This window comes from Lepidochelys kempii, chromosome 10, assembly GCF_965140265.1.
Source record: "Lepidochelys kempii isolate rLepKem1 chromosome 10, rLepKem1.hap2, whole genome shotgun sequence".
Classification (NCBI taxonomy): Eukaryota; Metazoa; Chordata; order Testudines; family Cheloniidae; genus Lepidochelys; species Lepidochelys kempii.
Genome location: NC_133265.1, coordinates 46,469,467 through 46,492,590, shown reverse-complemented (window position 1 = coordinate 46,492,590; position 23,124 = coordinate 46,469,467). Strand labels below are relative to the sequence as shown.

Genomic DNA, 23,124 nt, shown 5'->3' with positions numbered 1-23,124 from the left:
CCAATATCATACATCTTGGTTTAAAGAACATCAAACAACACTTCTGCCACTTCAAATATGTCACTGTAGAGACAAAGGAGAAACACAAACTGAAAAGCATCAAGCATGGTCAGAAAACCCTTGGCTGAGGAGAAAGACTAAGCACCTCAATCTGCTGAGTTTTGCACCACACTTTTGAAGAGTTTGATCAGAGCTTCTCTGCTCTGCTTCACAGTTTGTACAAGCCTTGAATGAAAATTCCCCTCTTGTGGTACAACAAGAAAGCATTTAACTGTGTTTAGAAGTTCAGCCTGTTTTGGAGATAGCGAGAAAAACGCAGGTATTCCTTCTAAATTTCTGAAGAAAATTTGACATTCTCAGATTTGCGGCAAAACTGAGGACAAAATTTAAAACACAAGCAGAGCAATGAACAAAAATTGCAAGGGGGAACTTTTCACTAACACATTTCTGAAGCCCACTCACGTTGCCTGCTATTACAGCTGCACCGTTGTATGTCTGATCTACAACTTGTCACTGAATTTAAACTTCTGGCACAGTGTTTCAACAGTCTGAGTAAAGGCCAGCAGCAATTTGATTGTTACTAACATCAGTAAAACCAATGAAGCATTCTGCCCCAGCACCATTCTTGGTCATGTAATGCAGTTGTCAAGGTTCCTCCCCCACTCTGAACTCTAGGGTACAGATGTGGGGACCTGCCTGAAAACCTCCTAAGCTTACTTTCACCAGCTTAGGTTAAAACTTCCCCAAGGTACAAATTAATTTTATCCTTTGTCCCTGGATCTCCACTGCCACCACCAAACTCTAACTGGGTTTACTGGGAAACGTAGTTTGGACACGTCTTTCCCCCCAAAATCCTCCCAACCCTTGCACCGCACTTCCTGGGAAAGGTTTGGTAAAAATCCTCACCAATTTGCATAGGTGACCATAGACCCAAACCATTGGATCTGAGAACAATGAAAAAGCATTCAGTTTTCTTACAAGAAGACTTTCAATAGAAGTAAAGAAATCACCTCTGTAAAATCAGGATGGTAGATACCTTACAGGGTAATTAGATTCAAAACATAGAGAATCCCTCCAGGCAAAACCTTAAGTTACAAAAAAGACACACAAACAGGAATAGTTATTCTATTCAGCACAGTTCTTTTCTCAGCCATTTAAAGAAATCATAATCTAACACATACCTAGCTAGATTACTTACTAAAAGTTCTAAGACTCCATTCCTATTCTGTCCCCGGCAAAAGCAGCATACAGACAGACACAGACCCTTTGTTTCTCTCCCTCCTCCCAGCTTTTGAAAGTATCTTGTCTCCTCATTGGTCATTTTGGTCAGGTGCCAGTGAGGTTACCTTTAGCATCTTAACCCTTTACAGGTGAGAGGATTTTTCCTCTGGCCAGGAGGGATTTTAAAGAGGTTTACCCTTCCCTTTATATTTATGACAGCAGTACAGTTGAAAGCTGAGACTAATTGAATATCTGAGGTTTCGTCAAGTAAAATTGCAACAAATGATGCTTCCTCAGTTTCTTTGGCAATGGCATTAAGTTGGAAATTACTTACTGCTTCAGTGAGGTCATTCTGAATTCTATTCCGTGTGCCAGGACAAAAAAGGTAGCAGTTTCCAAATAAAAGATCAAACTCACTGACTAATTCTAAGGTATCTACATAGTTTTCCCAGTTCAGGGAATCATCATCTGACTTGTTAATGTCTATGAAACCCCAGGTCTTATTCTCTGAGATGACATACCATAAATATTTCTCCTTGCAAAATGGTCCGATTCTGACAAAAATTTCCATTGTGTTGTCTCACAGCAATTCTGTTGCTCATCTAACTGAATATCAGTACAATCTTATCCAAATGCTCATAGCTGTATATGGGCTGTTAGGTGATGTTGGCTAGTTTTGTGATGTCTGCAGGCATTGTGTGGGTTGCTTTGGTCATTGTATCCTGCCTTATTCCACATGTACTTTTCACTGACAAAAGGCAGAGAGGGCCAGCAGTATAGCTTGTTTGTTTCTGCCCACCCATAAATCCATACACATTTGTACACCTCTGAAATACGATTTTCAACTCGTTTCCTGTTTTTCTGGAAGAACTCACTAATTGCAGTTTTGGTTTTGGCCTTCTATTTCTTATAATTTCTGGGGTTCTTTTGCATAGTCTCTTGCACTAAATGAATGAAAAAAAATTCACTAAACTTTCCACCCTGATGAAGACTTTGCACCATTAGCTCTGTTCTACCAGGGACAATTTAATCGTACACTTGAATGCCTGGTGTATTCATTCAATTCTACACTTGCAATAGGAGTTCTCTTTGGGTTGTCTCAGCTGTAGGACAGCACCCGTGATGAAAACACAGGTAACAGTGATTACCACCATCCCCTGCCTGGCCATATTTAATATTCTCTTTGCTTTTCCACTCTTTTGTTTTGCCATTAATGAGACATTCATTATTCCAAATTGAGCTTTAAACAGCAACCCATATGTAAACTTTAATCTCTGCCTGAAGCTCTTACAAAAAAATATTGTTTTGCGAAGCAGTGGCTGGTGAAAGAGTATATGGCACAGAACAGAAAACATATGAAAGAGAAGCATATAAAAAAAGGCAATTTTCATGGATACACTTCAAAACAGAAAGAGTCAGGAGTGCTAATAAAGTAGAAACAGTAGGGGGACATTTTGTTTTTAAGTGCCTTAAATATTTAAATAGATTTCTTATTTTTGAAAATGTCCAGTTTCAAATTAATTTTGTGTGTAATTATCTAAGGGCTTTTTTTAAAAAGGGCAGTTATAGAGTGCATATAATTTCTCTATAGTGTGCTCCATGAATTTCCAGTTTCTCCTGCATACAAATTTAGAGGAACCTGGTCACCACTGACTGACTGCTGCTTACCTTGGTCCCTCCCTCCAGTGCATCCCTTGTGTCAGGAACAGCAGAATCTCCCTGAAACTGGGGGGGGGGGAGGCACTAGTGCCTGAATTGTGGCCCCGCCTCCCTGCACTGCCCTTTCTCCCCAAGACCCCACCCTTGCACTGCCCCTTCTCCCCAAGCCCCACCCTTGCACCGCCCATCCCCCTGAGGCCCCGTCCTCACACTGCTCCTTCTCCCCAAGCCTCTGCCCCTACACACAGCCTATTCCTCCTGAGGTCCCACCCCGCCTCTTCCCCTGAGGCCCTGCCCCCCGCTCGCTCCTCTCCACCTCCTCTCCTCCATCACTTCCCCTTATGGCCATTAAAAAGTGACGGGGCCATGGCCCTCTGGCTCCCCCTGTTATGGCACCCCTGTCTTGTGTATTCAATTACACATTTGCATGCCTGACATTCCACAAAATGGCTTCTTCCATATGGTGTGTATGGGGTCATGCTGTTCAGAGGACATCATTTTAAAATGGCATGCTCTATGCTCATTCAGAGGCTGGATGGAATCTGCCCATGGGCCCCCTGTTTTTTCTGCAGCATGGGTTGCATGCACAGATGGCATGCCCCTCTCTGGGAATATGTTCCTAAAATATGTGTTGGAGGCGGAATTGATTAACAAGTTTGCCCAAGGCAAAGGAATGTGGACTTACCTGTCTGCCTTGGAAACTGTTGTGCATCAAACATCGTCAAACCAGCACAAAGGATGCTTCATTTGCATTTTAGGTCAACAGAAGAACAAGGTATCAGGAGGATGAACAAACAACATGGCGTCAGCTTCCTGAAGCACAAACAGCAGGGGAGAAAAACCTTATTTGTGGATGCACTTCAAAATATATTTTTTCAATATATTACTGGACTATAAGCAGAAGGGGAGAGAATCCCTTAGTTACCCATCACTTAAGGAACAAAGGGGCCAGAGCTCCTGGAATCTGTGAAAGGTGGATCCCTCAGCCATGTGGGTTAGGGACAACTGAGAACTGACAGCAGGTGAGAAATTGCCTGAGACCAGGATTGTCATTTGCTAAGTTTTAGACACTAGAAAGCAGGTTTTATTTTGTTTTATTTGTGACCACTTCCTGTTTCTATTATCCTTGCTTAGAATCACTTCCAGCTCTGTTCTTGATTAATAAACTTATTTTTGGTTTTGCCATAAAATTATCTCAGTGCTCCGTATTAAAGTAATGTGTGGGTCTTCAGCTGAACTGATAAGCTGGTGTCTGCACTGTCTTTTTGGAGACAGTGGACGTGGTATTTCTGTGGGCATCCAGTGAGGGGCCTGGATGCTGCAGGGGAATGCACTTCCAGGGGGGTTGGGAACTGGGATGCACCGACTGTTACCTGCAAGGCAAAGTTAAGACTGGCAGAGTCTTGAGGAGTGTACTGGGGAGGTGGACAGACTGGTGTGGCAGGGAGTTGACAGGCAGTTTAAGCTCCAGCAGAACTGTGTCTGGCTGAGGGAGAGGGGTAAGACTGTGGCTCCTGGTTCTGAGAAAGCATTCCACAGGGACAGATGGGGCTGAATCAGCAGGGTCACGGTGGTGTTGCATGTTTGAATTTAATAATGATTCAAGTCTGGCAAATAGGCTCCAGTAGAATTATTTAATCAAAGATTGTCAATCAGAGATCAGTACAGCACTATACGAAATACAAAAGGAATAGATACATTACCAGCCTTGGTATCAGGTAAAGAGCTGGCCTCTATGTCTCTCCCAGTTTTCACTCCCCAACCTAATTTTCACACCTTTTGTCTTTTATAGGGTATGACACAGAGAAACTCCTTTTTGGAGGGAAAATTGTTTCTCATGATTAATTTCACCATGTGTTCTGTTTTTGAAATTACTGATGGAATTTCTTTTATGGTGCTCAGTTTGCCTGACTGATGAGTAAAAAGGAATCTCTAATCTGGTTTCTAACACTGTAGAAACTGGCTGTTTTTAATGACTTAGAAACATATTTCAATGGGTCATTATTTCATCCATTACAGAAAACATCTGATAATTATCCGTTATCAATCACACAGTTTTGTTAATTACATACTTCTGTAGACTCTTTTAGTAGTTTGAGGATGTCTTTTCCCTGGACACCTAGATTTCCATGGACCTGAAAATGCTGAGGATAATTAGACACAGCTCAGATCCATAAAGATTTTTTGGAGAATTATTACTATGTGAATGAATTTAACATACAAAAAGGAAAAGGGGACTAAGAGAGTTAATATTTACTAACAATGGTGTTTCACAGGGCAAGGTGGAAGGGACAGGACTACCCACTAAGATTCTTGGGTCTGAGCTTTATCTTCCTGTGTTTACTGGTTGCCACAATCATTAGGAGTTTAGCTGGAGGAGCGTGCAGTGAGGCGTAGACATGTATGGTACCCAATAACCTGGGAAGACGGAGTCCAATTCCTTGGACTCTTCTGTTAATTGATAACCTACTTCCTTGTCAGCCTGTGGCATAAAGAAATGGGAAGGAGATTTCTGTGAGCACAAGAGAGCCAGGGAATTGGTATTCAACCCTCACAAGAAGGACCAGGTGTCTGTCGTGAGTCACTCGCTAATGGGGTCTGCATGGGGCTGGAGCCAATGGTGAATGGGGCCACCAGGGCTGAGGATCATGGGGCAGGGCTCTAGTGCTGCTAGAGGAATGGGGAGGAAAATGGGAGAGAGAAGCGAATGGGAAGGGTGAGGATTAGAGCAGATGGCCAGGCTGAAGGCACAATAGGAAAGGTCAGCACCAGGGCAGGGGACAGAGGATGTGGAGGCTCTGGGTTGGTGATATTGTGAGGACAGGGCTTGGTTTGAATTTAGTGGACTCTTATGGGTTAGGCTGACAGTACAGAATGTGCCATTCTCTGGGTTTGCCTACATTTGAAAGGAATTTTGGATGAACTTGAGGTTTTTCAGGACAAACAGCACTGATAAACTTCAGGAAGAACCCAAATTTTCTTAATTATCTGGCGTCTCATTCCATATGGACACCACCCCTTTGGAAGCTCATTCACTCAAATTCAGAAGGGGTCATTATGCAGTGGGGTAGGCAAGGCTGCATCTTCTGTGCATGGTGGCATTGGGACAGCCTGCAGGAGAAGGCAAAAAGCTAGGTTCAGAGATTGGGCTCTAGTCCTGTTTTCCCCCTGTATGACCCTGGGACAGGCCCTTTGTCATGCTGTTCTATGCAGTGGCAGGGCCGCCCGTGGGGGGGGGGGGCGGCGCAAGTGGGGCAATTTGCCCCAGGCCCCGCAGACAGGGCGGGGGCAATTTCGGCGGCAATTCAGCAGCGGGTCTTTCAGTCCCTGTCTTCCTCAGCGGCGGCACTTCGGCGGCAGCTCAATTGCTTCGTTTCAGTCTTCTGCGGCAATTCGGCGGCAGGTCCTCCTGTCCTCTTCTTTCTTCGGCGGCATGACTTGGGTTTTTCTTTGTTTTTTCTTCACCGCTTGGGGAGGCAAAACTAACTTTTTTTTATGGAAGGGGCCCCCGAAATTGCTTTGCCCCAGGCCCCCTGAATCCTCTGGGTGGCACTGTGCAGTGGGGATAAAGGCACTTAGCAGTGTGTCAGGGGCTGCACACATTGTGTCTGGCAAGGCTGTAGGCAGTCCAGGGGACAGAATCACCAGGCAAAGTGTAATCACCGGGCAAAGTATAAGGGAGTGCACATGTGCATTAGTCAGCAGGGTTGCTAGCTTTTGCCATTTCTTGGATTCCAAGGCCACAAGGGACAATAGTAATCATCTGGTCTAGTGGTGTGCAAACTTTTCCAGTCATGCCCACCCCCTACCAGTAACAGAATCTGTCTGTGCTCCTCCTCCAAAACTGCACAGCCAAGGCTTCCTCAATGGCGGAGCTGGGGGAGGAACTGGGGATGGGGGAGGAGCTGGGGCTAGAGGCAGAGCTGGACCGAGAGCAGAGAGGGAATGAGGGCAGAGCTAGGCTGGGGGTGGAGCAGGGGGTAGGGTGGAGCTGGAGGCGGATCTGGCCTGAAGGCTGAGCAGGACTGGGGGCTGAACGGGGTTGATGGGTGAGGGGTGGAGCTGGTCTGGGCGAGGAGCATGGTTGGAAGTGTGGTGCTCCCTCCCCACCCCCCGCGGGGGCTGGCCTGGGCCCCAGTGTGCACCCCCCCAAACATTCCTCCATGACATCCTAGTGGGGCGTGCACACAGTTTGGGGACCACTAATCTAGCCTGAGCTCCTGTATAACACAAGCCAGAGAACTTCCTCAAAATAATTCCTAGAGCGGAGCTTTTAGGAAAAGCCCAGTCTTGATTTAAAAATTGCCAGTGATGGAGAATGCACAATGACCCTTGGCAAGTTGATCCAGTGGTTAATTACCCTCACTGTTAAAAATATACATCTTATTTACAGTCTGAATTGGTCTATCTTCAACTTCAAGTCATTGGATGGTTTTAGATCTTTCATTTCTATACTGAAGAGCCCATCAGTAAATATTTGTTCCCCATGTAGGTACTTATAGCCTGTAATCTAGTCACCCCTTAACCTTCTCTTTGTTAAATTAAATAGATTGGGCTCTTTTAGTCTATTACTATAGAGCAGGCTTTCTAATCCGTTAAGCATTCTTGTGGCTCTTCTGTGAACCCTCTTCATTTAATCAACATCCTTCTTGAACTGTGGGCACCAGAACTGGACACAGGATTCCAGCAGTGGTCCCACCAGTGCCAAACAGAGAGGCACAATAACCTCTCTCCTCCTACTCAAGATTCCCCTGTTTATGCATCCCAGAAGCACATTAGCTCTTTTGGCCACAGCGTCACACGAGGAGCTCATGTTCAGCTGATTATCCACCACAAGCCCAGATCTTTTTCAGAGTCCCTGCTTTCCAGGATAGAGTCCCCCATCCTGTAAGTGTTGCCTGTATTCTTTGTTCCTAGATGTATACACTTACATGTAACTGTATTAAAGACGTATTATTTGCTTGTGCCCAATTTACCAAGTGATCCAGATTGCTCTGTATCGTTGACCTGTCCTCTTCATTATTTACCACTCCCCAATTTGTGATAATTTTGTTTTCTTCCAAGTCATTGATAACAATGTTACATAGCGTAGGGCCAGGAACTGATCCCTGCAGGATCTCACTGGACACACATATGCTCAATGAGGATTCCCCATTTAAATTACATTTTGAGGCTACCAGTTAGCCAGTTTTTTATCCATTTTATGTGTGCCATGTTAATTTTATATTGTCCTAGTTTTTTAATCAAAATACCATGCATTCAAATGCCTGGCAGAAGTCTATTACATCCAGACTATTATCCTTAGCTACCAAACTTGTAATCTCATGAAAAAAAGATATCACGTTAGTTTGACAGGCCCTATCTTCCATAAACCCATGTTGATTTGCATTAACTACATTACCCTCCTTTACGTCATTATTAACTGAGTCCCATAACAGCCACTCCATTATCTTGCTGGGGATCAACGTCCAGCTGACATGGCAGGGAGATAGAGTGTGTACTAGTCATTCTGCTCCCTGCTTTCCCTCCCCTCCTGTGAGCCATGGGTCTGTCTGCTTCGTGCTGTCCCCCACTCCTCTTCCTGGCTGCAGCACCCAGGATGGGGAAGGAGCTGCCCCTGTGGTCTGCCAGGGAGAGAAAAGAGGATCCTGCTACAAGTTCCCCCTCCCTGGATCTTGTGGTGGGGGATGAAGATCACTGGGAGATTCAGGGGGGCACAATGGGTGGCTGTGTGGGGAGGGGGCAGGTGTGGGCCTGGGCAAGGTGGGTCCGGGATGGGGTGGCAATGGATGGCTGTGGGACATGGAGGGGTGGGACAGGTGTAGGGTGATTGGATGGCTGGGTGGGAAGGGGTTGGGATGGGGTGGCAATGGATGAGTGAGTAGGGAGGGACAGAGCTGAGACTGACAATGGATGGCACGGGGCGGGGCTGGGTTCCACACAGTATGAGTTGTTTCCAAGGCTGGGCTTGGGAAGCTGGAGGCTCAGCCAGGGCCCATGCAGCGGGGTCAGATCCCTCTATCTGTATGTTAGGCCTGTTGGTGCACTGCAGCTGCCCCACATGCACTAGGTTGGGGGGGGCATAGGGGGAGGTCAGTAATCTAAAGCAGACCAAGCCATGTTATAACCTGGTAGAAAAATCTCACTGTTTGGGGGCTAGTTCTAGGATTGTTGGACCTGACTGATGACAACTGAGCTTTTGGGGTCAGCTGCACTGTGTGAGTGCTGTGGGGGTGGGGGGAAGGCACCTGCCCCCAGCCCATTGTGTGGGCCCTGGTCACCATTGAGCCCCTGGCTAACAACGCCAATGTCAGAGCCCTAGGAAGATGACTCAATTTCCAGGGGGCGGAGCTATTCAAATTTAATCTAATCTGGGACCACAAATTCTGTTCTGCACCAGTCATAACAGAGTTGTTACAGCATGGAGTCACTACGGGGCAGAATTATGGATGTCTGGGAGCCTTAGCTGTGTGTTTCCACACTGTCACATGCTTGGGTTTCTTCTAAGTGTAACCTTGGCTCTGAATTTCTGGGGTTTGCTATGCTTGTTTTGGGGATTAGCCCGGCACTTATTTTTATTCTCAACCAGCTGAATATCGTTTTTATCGGGGGGTAGGGCCCAGGAAATGAGTTCAGGAAAGGGCTGAACGTACTTTATTAACAGTGACTGTCTGTTTGCCTCCTGGTCCCCTGTGAGGAAGTTCTGGGGCAGGCAGGAATGTGGGGCTTTCCCCCACTCCAGTTGGAAACAGGAAGACTGCTCAGGGCTCCCGCCTTGTTGGGGTAGAGAGGTGAGGAAGAGAGCTCTTAGGCAAAGAAGAGGAAGAGAGCAAATGAGCCAGCCTTGCAACTCTGAGCTCACTGGCAGCTCTTCCATTAACTTTATTGGTGGAGGAACAAACTCAGTGCTTCTCTTGACAGGAGAGAAATTCAGGACAACTCCTCTCTCAGGCCTAGAATAACAAAGCTGCTCCTGGCGTCTCCTGGAGCCTGATACAGAACCAGGAAAGAGATCCCAGCTTCCCCTCTGCAACACACTGGGGTTCAACCCAGACCAGTGTGAGCTTGTGTCACCCCCTTCCCTGTAACCCTGAGTGCCGTAAATGCTCTCCCACTGTGGCTCACAGCCCGGACACCAACAGCCAGCAGACAAGCATGTAGTTCCCTGACTGTCCATGTGCTGTGCCTCCCTTGTTCAGTGCTCTGACCCAGCAGTCTGCCTAGAACACAACAGCCTCTCCCTGGTCTCCTTTAACTGGAGTGAACAATCATTTCAATTCAAACACAGCACGGAGTTGGATTATAGTCAAAATAGAGCATGTTTATTAACAAAAGGACATAGGTTAAATGATACCATGCAGGAGGGACTGAAGGTAGAATGGGTTACAATCAAAGACAAGTAAAAATACACTTTTTGATGACTGAGACCTAACTTAACAAGCGACAGATTTTGCTCTAGGTAATTTTCTCACCATCACCAGCATGGCTGATCAGACCCTCTGGCCAGGACCCCATACACGGAGCACAAAGTGCCTGGTTCCTTTGTCTCCTCAGGTGGAGGCTAAAGATAGATCTCTCTCTGTCCCTTATATCCCCAAAGGAATTGTCTTTGTCCTAAAAGGCAGGAAGGTCTCCTGGGGATTCAGTCTCCTGTGTCTCTCTGGGGTGCAGGAGCCATATTAATTCTCTGTCTCTTGACTTCAGACTCAGAATATCCCCACTGGTTTAGCTTGATGTCTTTGTTTATTGCTAAAATATACATTAGGGTAAACCCACATTCTTTTGTCTAGGATAAACCTGTTTATTCCCTTTACCTAGGCTAGGCTAGGCTAGGCTACCTGGCTTTAGATATGTTCCAGTTACATCACACTGAGAGAATTTATAACTTCACATATAGAACCATAGGGTTAGAAGGGACTACAAGGGTCATGTAGTCTAATCCCCTCCAAGATGCAAGATTTGTTGTGTCTAAACGTTGTTACATATATTTTACAATGATATTATTCACCAGTACATTAATAGTTTTCAAATGATAGCTCAAAAGGCGTATTTTATACAGTTATCATTACACTAGTGTGCAGGGTGTGAATAAAGGGGTGCATAGGGTCTCACTTTCCCAGCTCAGGAACCAGATGGATAAATATAAATGGACACACCTAGGGACAAAGAATACAGGCCATACGTACAGGATGGGGACTTTATCCTGGGAAGCAGAGACCCTGAAAAAGATTTGGGGTCATGGTGGATAATCAGCTGAACATGAGCTCCTAGTGTGATGATATTGTCAAAAGAGCCAATGGGATCTTAGGGTGCATAAACAGGGGAATGTCAAGTAGTAGATTATTTTGCCTCTGTATTTGGTACTGGTGCTACTTGTGCTGGGATCTGGTGCCCAGATCTGGTGCCCACAATTCCAGGAGGAGGTGGATAAAATGGAGAGGGGTTCAGAGATGAGCCACAAGAATGATTAAATGATTGGAAAACCTGCCTTCTAGTGATAGACTCAAAGAGGTCAATCTATTTAGCTTAACAAAGAGAAGGTTAAGGGGTGAGTTGATCAAAGTCCATAAGTACCTACATGGGGAACAAATATTTAATAATCAGCTCTTCAGTTCAGCAGACAAAGGTCAAACATGAGCCAATGGCTGGAAGCTGAAGCTAGACAAATTCAGACGGAAATACAGTGTACATTTTAACAGTGAGAGTCGTTAACCATTGGAACAACTTACCAAGGGTCATGATGGATTCTCCATCACTGACAATTTTTAACTCAAGATGGGATGTTTTTCAAAAAGATTGATCTAGGAATTATTTCAGGAAGTTCTCTGGCCCGTGCTATACAGGAGGTCAGACTAGATGATCAAAATGGTCCCTTCTGGCCTTAAATCTATGAGCTCTGGGCTTCTCTCCCTTGGGTCCAAAACAAGGAAGCAGCTCAGGGTTTCCCCACTCTTGGGAAGCAAATGGCTATTGCCTCCCAGCTCGGGAACCAGATGGTGCTCATGGCATCATTCCTTCACAAGATGCACTGTTGCGGGGCCATCCAGCTAATTCCTGAGTTTGTGTTGTAGCGGGAGCATATCTAGATATGGAGGATGTCAGAATTTCACTCGGTGACCTGGAGAAGGGCTTGGAGAACACGGCTTTCGACTCCATGGTAAATCTTCCCTTCTCTTCTGCACTGGCCTTTGGACCTGCTCTGAGAACACTGACTAACAGGAAGTTTTACAGGAAGAAGAGGGACTCCCTGAGGGAGCACAGAATCCACCTCCTGAGAACAGAGAGCAGAGGGCCGAACGCCCCACCTTCTGGAGGTATAGTAACCCCGGGAAGAGTCACTGCTCCCCATATAGCTCCCATTAACCAAAACACACACACTACAAACACAACAGTAAACCAGAGATTAGCACACAACCACTTTGGGTATGTCTACACTGCAAGGTAAGCCCAGGCTCAGACTCAGGCTCTAACTCTAACCCCTCTTCCGTCTACACACAAATCTCTCGGCCTCAGGGCCATGGTCCTATGACCCCTGAAGACGGAAGGTCTGAGCCGGAGTCAAGGTGGGGCCCAGAGTTCAAGGCCTGTCATTTTGCAGTGTAGATGCAGCACCCCTTGGACATAGGTTCTTGGAGTCCGCCAAAAGTATCCCACAATGCTATGGGCCGACTTCCTTTGTCCTCTCTCTCCCAAGAATCATTAATTGACTCCAGGGAAACGGAAGCACCTCCCCTTGTTCTAGTACAGCTGCTTTGTAGTTAACCCTTTTGTTTTATTCTGATGGCCAAGCTGCAAATATACCTTAGGAGGGCACAGAGCAGTCTGTGTTTGCAACGGATACCAAACAGAAAGTGCACTGCATCATGGTTGCAGGAGACAGCCAGAGCCAGATCTTGGTTAGTCTCTGGTGCTAGGTCTGCAAAACAACTGATTTTCGTAAGAGTACCGGAATGCCCACGTATACCAACAAATAGCAAAGAAGCTGGTAGTGTTGGAAATTTACCGACCAGCAACCAGTGTGATGAACAGATGAATGGGCTCAAGAATGAGTACCAGAAAACCAGGACTACAGCTGCACCTCTGGCAACTCACCAGCATCACGCCCTTCCTATGATGAGTTTGAGTATGATGAGGACTGTGTTGAGCAGTGAGCCACCAGTGGTGCTCAATGACCTGGTCAGCTGGGAGGAGGCCCCGGTGGCCTCAGAAGCCTGCATGGGAATTACTGAATGAGGCAAATGAAGTGACTCTGCTGATGAAACTGGTCCTAGAGGAGGCTTTGCCACAGGAACAGCTGCAGCGCATACTGGGGCCATACTCAGAGGAGATTTTTGATGCCCTCTGGAGGAACAACCCACCGCGGAGCTGGCAGCAGAAACAGACAAGGGATAGCTGCCCCAGAGTCTGGTAAGTTTCTGGGTTCATTTTTCTGTTTATTAATATGGGAATGGGAGAGATTTCCACTCCATGAACCAATGCCAAAAGTTTATAAGCCCTGGATAGCAGCATGTAGCTGCTAGTAGCTCACTGTTCCTGCCCCCAACAATGGAATTCCAAATGGAGACCAGGAAATGCCAGCAGTAAAACAGGCAAGTCAAAAGAAATCTCTCCTGGGAAGGTGCCCATTTTTGCTAGTATTTTCTATTTTGTTGAAATAAGAACCGTATATTACCTTTCCCATATGTACACCACTCAGTACCAACCCCATGGTGTAATGAGCTGCCTGAAAAGACTGAATTGTTTTGCTGGAGGGAGGGGGAAGTGATTCAAATGTCTGTTTTCATACGTAGTCCATTTCTGTTAAATGTAGTCCATGCATTCCATGGGTGACGAAATCATTAATCCCAAATACAACGAGGCGTTTGAAGTCAGTTCAGAAATTTGCCAGGGGGAGAAGGGGGATGGCTGTGGAGTTCCATTCCAGGTGTTTGCACGCCATCCTACCAGGCTGCATCAGAAGCCGTGGAGAGACGCTAAGCCATGTGAATGCTAATGCAGCACCCTGTTGATTCGTTCATGAATTCTGACCCAATCCTGGGGGCTGATAGCTGCAAACTTTTCATGTAGCTGGAACTCCATGTCTGTAGTCACATTTCGGGGAAGGATGTATTTTTCAGGGCTACCTTGGTAGCTCACCAGCCCACTCCACTCATAGATGTGCTGTTCACTCACCATACATTTGAACACTTCAGAGGCATACACACCTGGTTTCCCACCAACAGCCTGGCCACCAACCTCCTCCCAAATTCCATTTTTTTGAATTTATTTTTTAATGTTGTGATTTTTAACTTACCATTCTCTCAGCATAAGAACATGGGAGGGGGAGGAATAGCTCAGTGGTTTGAGCTTTAGCCTGCTAAACCCAGGGTTGTGAGCTCAATCCTTGGGGGGGCCATTTAGGGATATGGGGCAAAAATTGGGGATTGGTCCTGCTTTGAGCAGGGGGCTGGTCTAGATGACCTCCTGAGGTCCCTTCCAACCCTGATATTCTATGATTCTATAAGAAAGGCCCTTCTGGGTCAGACCAAAGATCCATCTAGCCCAGTATCCTGTCTTCTGACAGTGGCCAGTGCCAGGTGTGCCACACACACATACCAGGCACTGGCCACTCTCGGAAACGACCAGAACAGGTAATCATCAAGTGATCCAACCCCTGTCACTCATTCCCAACCACTCCTTGCACTGCGATTAACTGGGCTGTGTCTAGGGAGCTTCTGTGGGCTGAAGCAGCCTACTGTCAATATATTGAAGTTCAGTTTTAAAAGGTAACATTTTCTGTCCTTGAAATTCCAAAATGAGTTTTTGTTCTCCTGCACCAAGCTATCGGAGACAATAACCCTTTGTGTCTTGTCCTATTCCAGGCCCCTCGACCTTGACAAACTGCAGTATTTCCACAGCTCGCCCACACTGCAGAAGCTAAAGAGCCATCTCTCTTTTTTCTGGGAACAGCAGCACTCATAGATCTCTAAATGTGGTCTACCAGCAACAGGTTGATGCCTGTCACAGAAGCAGATGATTTGGCATGTTCCTTCCAAGAGGCTGTACGGCAAAGCTGCTGGGACTTTGTTCTTTTAAGGAGCTCTGCCTGCAGTGGCCTTGTACAGGTGTCCAGTTATCTTATGAGGAACACAGACAGATGATAGTTGTCCCTCACCCACTGTACAAGGGCTTGGCTCTCCATGAGGGATGTGAAGGGCTATATTAACCACAGTCAGTGGAAGAGCTCTGTTGAGCTTGCAGTCAAGGGCACTATAGGCGCCGACTTTCATTTTTCTGGGTAGGTGCTCCACCCTGAGGCCCTGCCCCCACTCCGCCCCTTCCCCCAAGGTCCCACCCTCGCTCCGCCTCTTCCTGCCTCCTCTCTACCCCCCCCCCCACATGCCACCAAACAGCTGATCGGCACAACCTGCTGAAGTAACAGCTGATCAGCAGGTGGCTGGTGGGTGCTGAACACCCACTATTTGTCTGTGGGTGCTCCAGCCCCAGAGCCCCCATGGAGTCGGTGCCTCTGGAGGGCACTGTTCCCTGGACTGCAGGGCAGTAGTGCGGAGGCATCTTTCCCCAAATCCCAGGAAGGCTGGAGGTGTTTGTGTGACTGTCCACAGCTGGAGGCCAGTTAGGATACATGGGTGTGAATAGGCTGCACCGGATCCTGCAGTTCCTGCTGGGCACAAGTGGCTCCTGAATCAGGGGAGTTTTGCTCGGCAAGCACACTGCATGTGCGTTGGTGTCTCTGTTTGCATCTCCCCAGGCGTGCAGCACGGCCCGTGTCGTGGGCCAGAAGGGTGTGTAAGGCTCACAGCAAGGTGCTCCGGAAGGTTTTCCTGGGCCTCTTGTGTGCAGGTGAGACTGTCGGGCCCTCTCACAACATGTGGGAGATCCTCCTTGGGAATCAGAGACACTAGAACCAAGAGCCCCTCCTCAGCCAAGTGGACTCATCCCCTCAGCATGTTCTCCAGGCCTTGGGCTAGTCTGGATTTCCATGTCCCAAGCAAGGGGGGGTCCACCCCTTGTCACGAAGGTTGCATCTGAGCCCAGTTCATCTCATATCTTTCCAGCTACAGTGGGCCTGTGTCATTCTGACCCCATTGCTCCTGGTCAGACCTTCTCCTCACGGGGGGTTCAGGCATCTCTAGTCCTGGAACAGCATGACCCTGTTCCCCCCCTTACCCCTCCTGGTGAACATGCAGAGATCTCTACTTCTGCCTTCCTGTCAGTCCCTCCAGCCCCCAGGAATGGCTGGTCACTACAAGCCCATGAGCTAGCTCACTTGACTGCTGTGGGATTGCTCTGCAGTGGTAGAGGTTGTGTGGTGAGGGATGGGGGAGGAATAGCTGGAGGCCAAGGAGGGTTTGTGAGAGCTGAGTCTGCCCACAGGCCCCTGAAGCCACTCACTGCCTCTGCCCTGCTTTTCCTCAGCTTACTTGGCCTATTTCATCACGGCCTGTTGGCTGGACTTCCAGCGAGCCATTGCCTTGGTCGTTATCACTGGTCTGGTCATCTTCTTCGTGGGCTGGGGCTTCATTCAGAAACACTGTGGAGCCAAGCTGACGAAGCTTCTGAGCCCCTGTTGGAAATGCTTTCTGAAGTCCTGGCCATGGCTAAAATGGTGAGTCTGGCAATAAACACATTATCCACCGGAAAGCAACTTTCCTCTGGGCTGCATGTTTCACCAGGTGCATTGGGTCTCCGTCACGTCAGTGCACACACACATGCCTGATGAGCATAGGAGAGCTGGGCTGGTGTGCACACACGGAGCATGTACTAACTGGGCCTGCGCTGGACTCCAGGGCTGGGGGCTGTGCTGAAGCTGGCAGACACATGCTGGCACACATTCCCAGACAGACGTGGCCCTAGAGGCCTCTCCGGGGAGGGATCTGACAGCCACTGCAGGTGTGCTAAATAGGATTGTGATAACATGAACTATGCCTCTCCATACTGATCGGAAGGGCTGCAGTTTGGTTGTCTCTTCAAACGATTCCCATCTCTTCCTTGATGGAAGCTGATCTCCACTATGGGGTATTCGCTCAAAGAGAAAACATCTCACCTTGGTCCATGTGCTCGGGGCGGTATGGGTAATCCCTGGACTTTCCTGCCTTACTGTGCAACCCTCGCTCACACAAGTGGCCCTGAGACACCCCAGTGGTCCCACTGGCTTTGGTCAGGCTACTTGTCGCCATGTAGGCACTTAATGACTGTGATCAAGTCAGTGTTTTCTCCAGGAATTGAAATTAGTGGGGGTTCAAATTTACAGCGAGGCGGGGTCAGGGCTGATGAGGTGTGAGACCGTGAAGGGTGAAGGCTGTATGGCACCATAGTAAAAACTGAAAAATGTTTCATGACCATTTTATTTGATTTTAAAATCATCACACAAATTAAAGTTGGCTACTTAAGCCTTCTATGAAGCACTATATCTACATCCTTCTTGGTTTCTTGTTATAATTTTGCACAACTCTGTTAATGAACTTCTTGAATGCAATGCATTCATCTTTGGTGGCTTCTCGTGTGTCCAGTACTTCCATTCCTTCAATTGATATGCTCATTAGTTCATTCACATGATCAGGCAGAAGGCGACTTCTTTCAGAACACAAAATTCTATTCAATGATGAAAAAGAATGCTCAGCTGTAGCTGTTGTGACTGGGAGTAGCAAGAGATTCCTACTTCTTTTAGCCCAGGAAACATAACACAAAGATCAGGTCAAGCCACTAGTGATGGTAAAAAAGAAGTTGAAGTCAAATCTTCATTCATTTGTCGAATGATATTCCACTCTGTGTTTAAATTCTCTATTCTGTCCTGAGCACATGGCAGCCCCATTGCTGGTAGTGCCTCACTCCACTCAACTGTCGGTGTTTTATAGGACAGGGATCTGTGAAAGCTACATAGAGGTTGAGTAGAATCTAGAAGTCGCTGTTGTAGGTCTTTAAGACTCAAGTCTGTGTACTTTTTCAGTTGTCTTAACAAACACTTCTTGTCCCCTTCACTTAAGGATTCAATATAAATGCCTTCATTAGTCAACTTCTGGACTGAAGTCTTTGCTTCTTCCAGTACTTTTTCAATGCATAACTCTCTGATTGATCCAAATGTAGCTTCTATTTCTGGACAAAGATCTACTACTGTTGTAGCAGATACCTGGATGGCATTTGTCAAGGTTCCTCCCCCACTCTGAACTCTAGGGTACAGATGTGGGGACCTGCATGAAAACCTCCTAAGCTTACTTTTACCAGCTTAGGTTAAAACTTCCCCAAGGTACAAATTAATTTTATCTTTTTTCCTTGGAATAACCACTGCCACCACCAAACTCTAACTGGGTTTACTGGGAAATGTAGTTTGGACACGTCTTTCCCCCCAAAATCCTCCCAACCCTTGCACCCCACTTTTTCGGAAAGGTTTGGTAAAAATCCTCACCAATTTGCATAGCTGACCACAGACCCAAACCCTTGGATCTGAGAACAATGAAAAAGCATTCAGTTTTCTTACAAGAAGACTTTTAATAGAAATAGAAGTAAATAGGAGTAAAGGAATCACCCCTGTAAAATCAGGATGGTAGGTACCTTACAGGGTAATTAGATTCAAAACATAGAGAATCCCTCTAGGCAAAACCTTAAGTTACAAAAAAGACACACAGACAGAAATAGCCATTCTATTCAGCACAATTCTTTTCTCAGCCATTTAAAGAAATCATAATCTAACGCATACCTAGCTAGATTACTTACTAAAAGTTCTAAGACTCCATTCCTGTTCTATCCCCGGCAAAGCAGCATACCAACAGACACAGACCCTTTGTTTCTCTCCCTCCTCCCAGCTTTTGAAAGTATCTTGTCTCCTCATTGGTCATTTTGGTCAGGTGCCAGCGAGATTACCTTTAGAATCTTAACCCTTTACAGGTGAGAGGATTTTTCCTCTGGCCAGGAGGGATTTTAAAGGGATTTACCCTTCCCTTTATATTTATGACAGCATTGTTTAATGACCCAGGCGGTTTCAACAGTAGACTTACAAGAGAGAGAATGGCAATAGTCTTCTCTGAACGTAGTAACAAAAGTAATCCACCAGCCTCACTACTTAGATCCATCCTATCTTGGTAGATACTTTCCAAAGCCAGTAATAATGGCTGGAGTAATTTTAAGACAACAGCCAAGGATCGCTCATGAGAAAGCCAGAGGGTTTTCCCAGGTTGGACTAATTTGAACTTCAGTCCCAGTATATCTTCTATATTTTCCAAGATATTCAGTCTTTTTGGACTCTTGCTGAAAAAAGAATATAATGAAGACATTAAATTTATAGCTTTGTAAATGTCTTTTGAAGAGTCTGCAGCTCATACTAGCGTTAGTTGGAGTAGATGGCCTCTGCAGTATGTGTAGGAGAGATTAGGGCTACACTTTTCGTTGAGCAAAGCTTGTGCTCCACCATGTCTTCCAGAGAAGTTTGCAGCTCCATCAAATGCACAAGCAGCCCTCTGTTTGGGATCCCATTGACAAGTATTTAACTCTTCTAAGATGTGGGTTGTCACAGATGCAGCCAATCTGTCTTCTGTGACTTGAACATCTAGAAATGCATGTACTGGCCTACCACTGACATCAAGATAACATACACAATGACTTAATACTTGATGACCATTTGCATTGGTGCATTCATCAGCGATGTATGCACATTTTTTGAATGTGGTGGGAGAGTTCTTCACTTTTTCAACTGTTGAGTCTTTCACTGTTGCACCACATGTGTCTAGCCAGTCAGTTGAGTTTCTTGCAGAAAGGTAGTGAGCATTTGCTGGTCTTGTTCGGAACCAGTGTTCAACTTCAGGATGAACAAGTGACAATGGACTTAACATTGGCCTCCAGTTTGTAGTGTGTGGTATCTCTTGCTTAAATAGAAAGTACGATGCCACGGCCATGTTTGTTCGCATGAACTGTGTTGTGTCTCCAACATTCTTAACAGCCTCATTAACACTCACCGGTGTTGTCCTTGGTCAGTGGAGACTCAGAGTTCAGAGGTGCTTTCGCATGAGTTCATCTCCCAGGTAGGGGGGCAAGAAAGCACCTTGCTCGTTCCTCCAGCTGCTCACTGTTCACTCTGGCCACTGTTGTTCGTTGTGCCACCGTTCACTCCATCGCTCTGTGGCCAATGGCCCTGCGCTGCCACCTTCTGCTGCCACCTGCCACTGTGACCTCTGCGAGTTGGTCTCTTGAGGTTCCAGCAGCTCTCAGTGATTTTAGCTGAGCTCTCAGTGGGGGAACCTCGCTGCTAGCGCAGACTGGGCCGTCTCTGCCACAGAAACACTGTCCCACAGCAGGTCTAAGCACTTAGACCTGATCATCAGTGATTTCAGCTGTAGTGATCACTTAACAAAGCAAAGACTATGGAGCTCTGTCTTTAAACAGTGGAGAGGGGCAGGTCTAATAGTACTTGTGACTCAGGCAGACCATTAAGCAAAACACCTGTCCCCACCCTCTCTCTCTCTCTCTCTCTCTCTCTCGATGCCCTCCATCAGCACAGGCTAAGTACAGTTCTACTGCCCTTTACTCGTACAATAAGAACAACAACATTTCATTACCCTCCCCCCACCCCACCCCCTGCATTCAAGTGATTTGTAACCCAACCCCAGCCAAAATCTATCACTTGGGCAACACAGCTCTGTTTGCTGGATACCTAGGTAGATTAGGTGTGAATGTAAATACAATCTGGTCCTGAAGCCTTTCCCCCCCAGTCCCCAGCTCATCACTAGCTGTCAGGGAGAGCTCATTTAGACTTTGCTTACAAATCATAATTTGAAATTATTAGGTTGGCCAACATCACCAAAATGAATGCACTGACATTGTCATAAACAGCTGTACAAGGAAGCTAGTCGATGTTCATACTTTTCAAATCTATGATACTTTTTCAGATACACGTATTTTATCCTACACTGTATATGCTTTTAAAGTGTGTGTTCATGTTTCAATTTCAATTCAAATTTCCAAACAATCACTAAATTGGCAACACTGCATGTAAGTAGTTCACAAAACTTGTGATTTCATCAGAAAATGATGACTAGTTTGTTTGACCAGATCTATTATCCATAAAGACATGTTGACTGGTATTAAAATAGAGGGAAGATATGAGAACTTATTTAGCACAGAATCAAGATGTTGAGAACAAAATTAGTCAAGGATCAAAGAATATGAAGAGAAGACATTCTTAGATTACCTAAATACCAGTGCTAGGAATCTGGGTAACTAACAAGAAGAATTGGAATTGCTCATTTATGAACATAAATTTGATTTTGTTGGTATTGCTCAAACCTACTGGGATAATTCCCATGATTGGAATGTGAAAAGCAAAATAGGCAAAAGGGGAGGGTGAGTGGCCCTCTATGTCAAAAATGAGATTACCTATTTCCAAGTCACTGATAACTCAGAAGGAAATTATTTTGAATATGTATGGATCAATGTCCTAATAGATAAAGCACAAGATGGCATATTAGTTGGTGTCTGCTACAGACCACTAAATGACTAGGGAACAGAATGACCATCTCTTTACCCACCTATCTTCAATATGTAGGAAGAAAAGCCAAGTGATCATGCAGACTTCAGTTTGAGTGAAATATGCTGGAGGTCTCATGCTGTCAGTACTAAAACACCTTTGGAATTTCTAAACATTATACATGCCAGGTTCCTAACTCAAAAAGTGTTGCAGCCAACATGGGGGAATTCTTTATTTGACCTTGTCTTGACAGGTAAAGAGGAACTGATCACAGAACTGAAAATTAACGGTACTTTAGACGAGTGATCATGACTTGATCACATTTATATTGTGCAAGCAGAATAAAGACCAAACAAGTAATATATATATATACCTGGTGCTTTAAAAGGGCCAATTTCACAACACTGATGAAACAATTATGAGCCAAACCAGTTGGGAGAAATTTAAATCTAACCAGAAAAAGGTGAATGCTTATTGGAAATTGTTTAAAACCACCTTACTAGAGACCCAAAAATCCACAATCCCATCACTGAAGAAGGCCATACTGGTTAAAAAACTGACATAGTTTAGAAGGGTAATGAAGGCAGCTAAAAAAATAATATAGATAGATAAATAAATGGAAGAAAGGGGAAGTTGATGGTAATAAGTATAAATCAGAAGCGAGGAAATGTAGAAAATTGATAAGGGAAGCCAAGAGACAAAAGGAAAAATCTATGGCCAGAGAGTTAAGGACAATAAGAAAGTGGTTGTTTTAAAACAATACTCAGAACAAAAAGAATCCTGACAATGATATTGGTCCATTACTAGATGGAAATGGTAGAATTATCAATAATAATGCAGAAAAGGCTGAGGTGTTCAATAAATATTTCTGTTTTGTATCTGGGGGAAAACATGATATAGTCTCATTATGTGGTGGTGAGAATACTCTTTCCATTCCAGTAGAATCAAAGGGACACAAGGTAAAATCTATGGTCAGCAGAATTAAGGATAATGAGGAGTTTTTAAAGTATATCAGGAACAAAAAGAATCCCGACAATGGTATTGGTCCATTACCACGTGGAAATGCAGCAATATTGATAATAATGCAGAAAAGGCCGAAGTGTTCAAGAGATATTTCTGTTCTGTATTTGGGAAAAAACAGATGTGATAGGTCTAACATTGATGATTATGATGATGATAACACTCTTTCCAATCCACTCTTATTTGAGGAGGATGTCAAACAGCACCACTAAAGTTAGACATTTTTAAATTAGCAGGTCCAGATAACTTGTATCTGTAGTTTGAAAAGAGCTGGCTGAGGCACTCGTTGAACAACTAATGTTGATTTTCAATAAGTCTTGGAATACCGGGGAAGTGCAAGAAGACTGGAAGAATGCTCATTCTGTGCCCATATTTTAAAAGGTTAAACAGGATGATTCCCATAATGATAGGCCTGTCAGCCTTGACATTGATCCTGGGCAAGATAATGGAGTAGCTGAAACGAGACTTGATGAATGAAGAATTAAAGGAGGGTGATGTAATTAATGCCAGTCGACATGGGCTTATGGAAAATAGATCCTGTCAAACTAACTTGATATCTTTTTTTTTTTTTTTTTTGCTGAGATTACAAGTTTGGTAATAGTGTTGATGCAATATAATTAGACTTTTTTAAGGCATTTGACTTGGTACCACATGACACTTTGATTAAAAAACCTAGAAAGACAAAATTAATATGGTACTCATTAAATGGATTAAAAGCTGGCTAACTGTTAGGTCTCAATGTAAATGTAAATAGAGAATGACATGGA

General features: G+C 45.4%; 1 protein-coding gene across 2 annotated transcripts in view; it reads left to right on the top strand.

The window, feature by feature from the left end:
• The first annotated feature begins 5,366 nt into the window (after positions 1-5,366).
• LOC140917911 (sodium/nucleoside cotransporter 2-like) overlaps positions 5,367-23,124 on the top strand; it is a 44,591-nt gene continuing 26,833 nt past the window's right edge. For both annotated transcript variants that reach the window (XR_012161035.1, XM_073361446.1), the window contains exons 1-5: positions 5,367-5,456; positions 11,952-12,037; positions 12,112-12,194; positions 15,632-15,723; positions 16,300-16,489. Coding sequence is in view for 1 of the 2 variants with exons in the window: in XM_073361446.1 (XP_073217547.1) it covers positions 11,969-12,037; positions 12,112-12,194; positions 15,632-15,723; positions 16,300-16,489 (434 nt within the window). In the remaining variant the exon portion in view is untranslated. The remainder of the gene's footprint in view (positions 5,457-11,951; positions 12,038-12,111; positions 12,195-15,631; positions 15,724-16,299; positions 16,490-23,124) is intronic.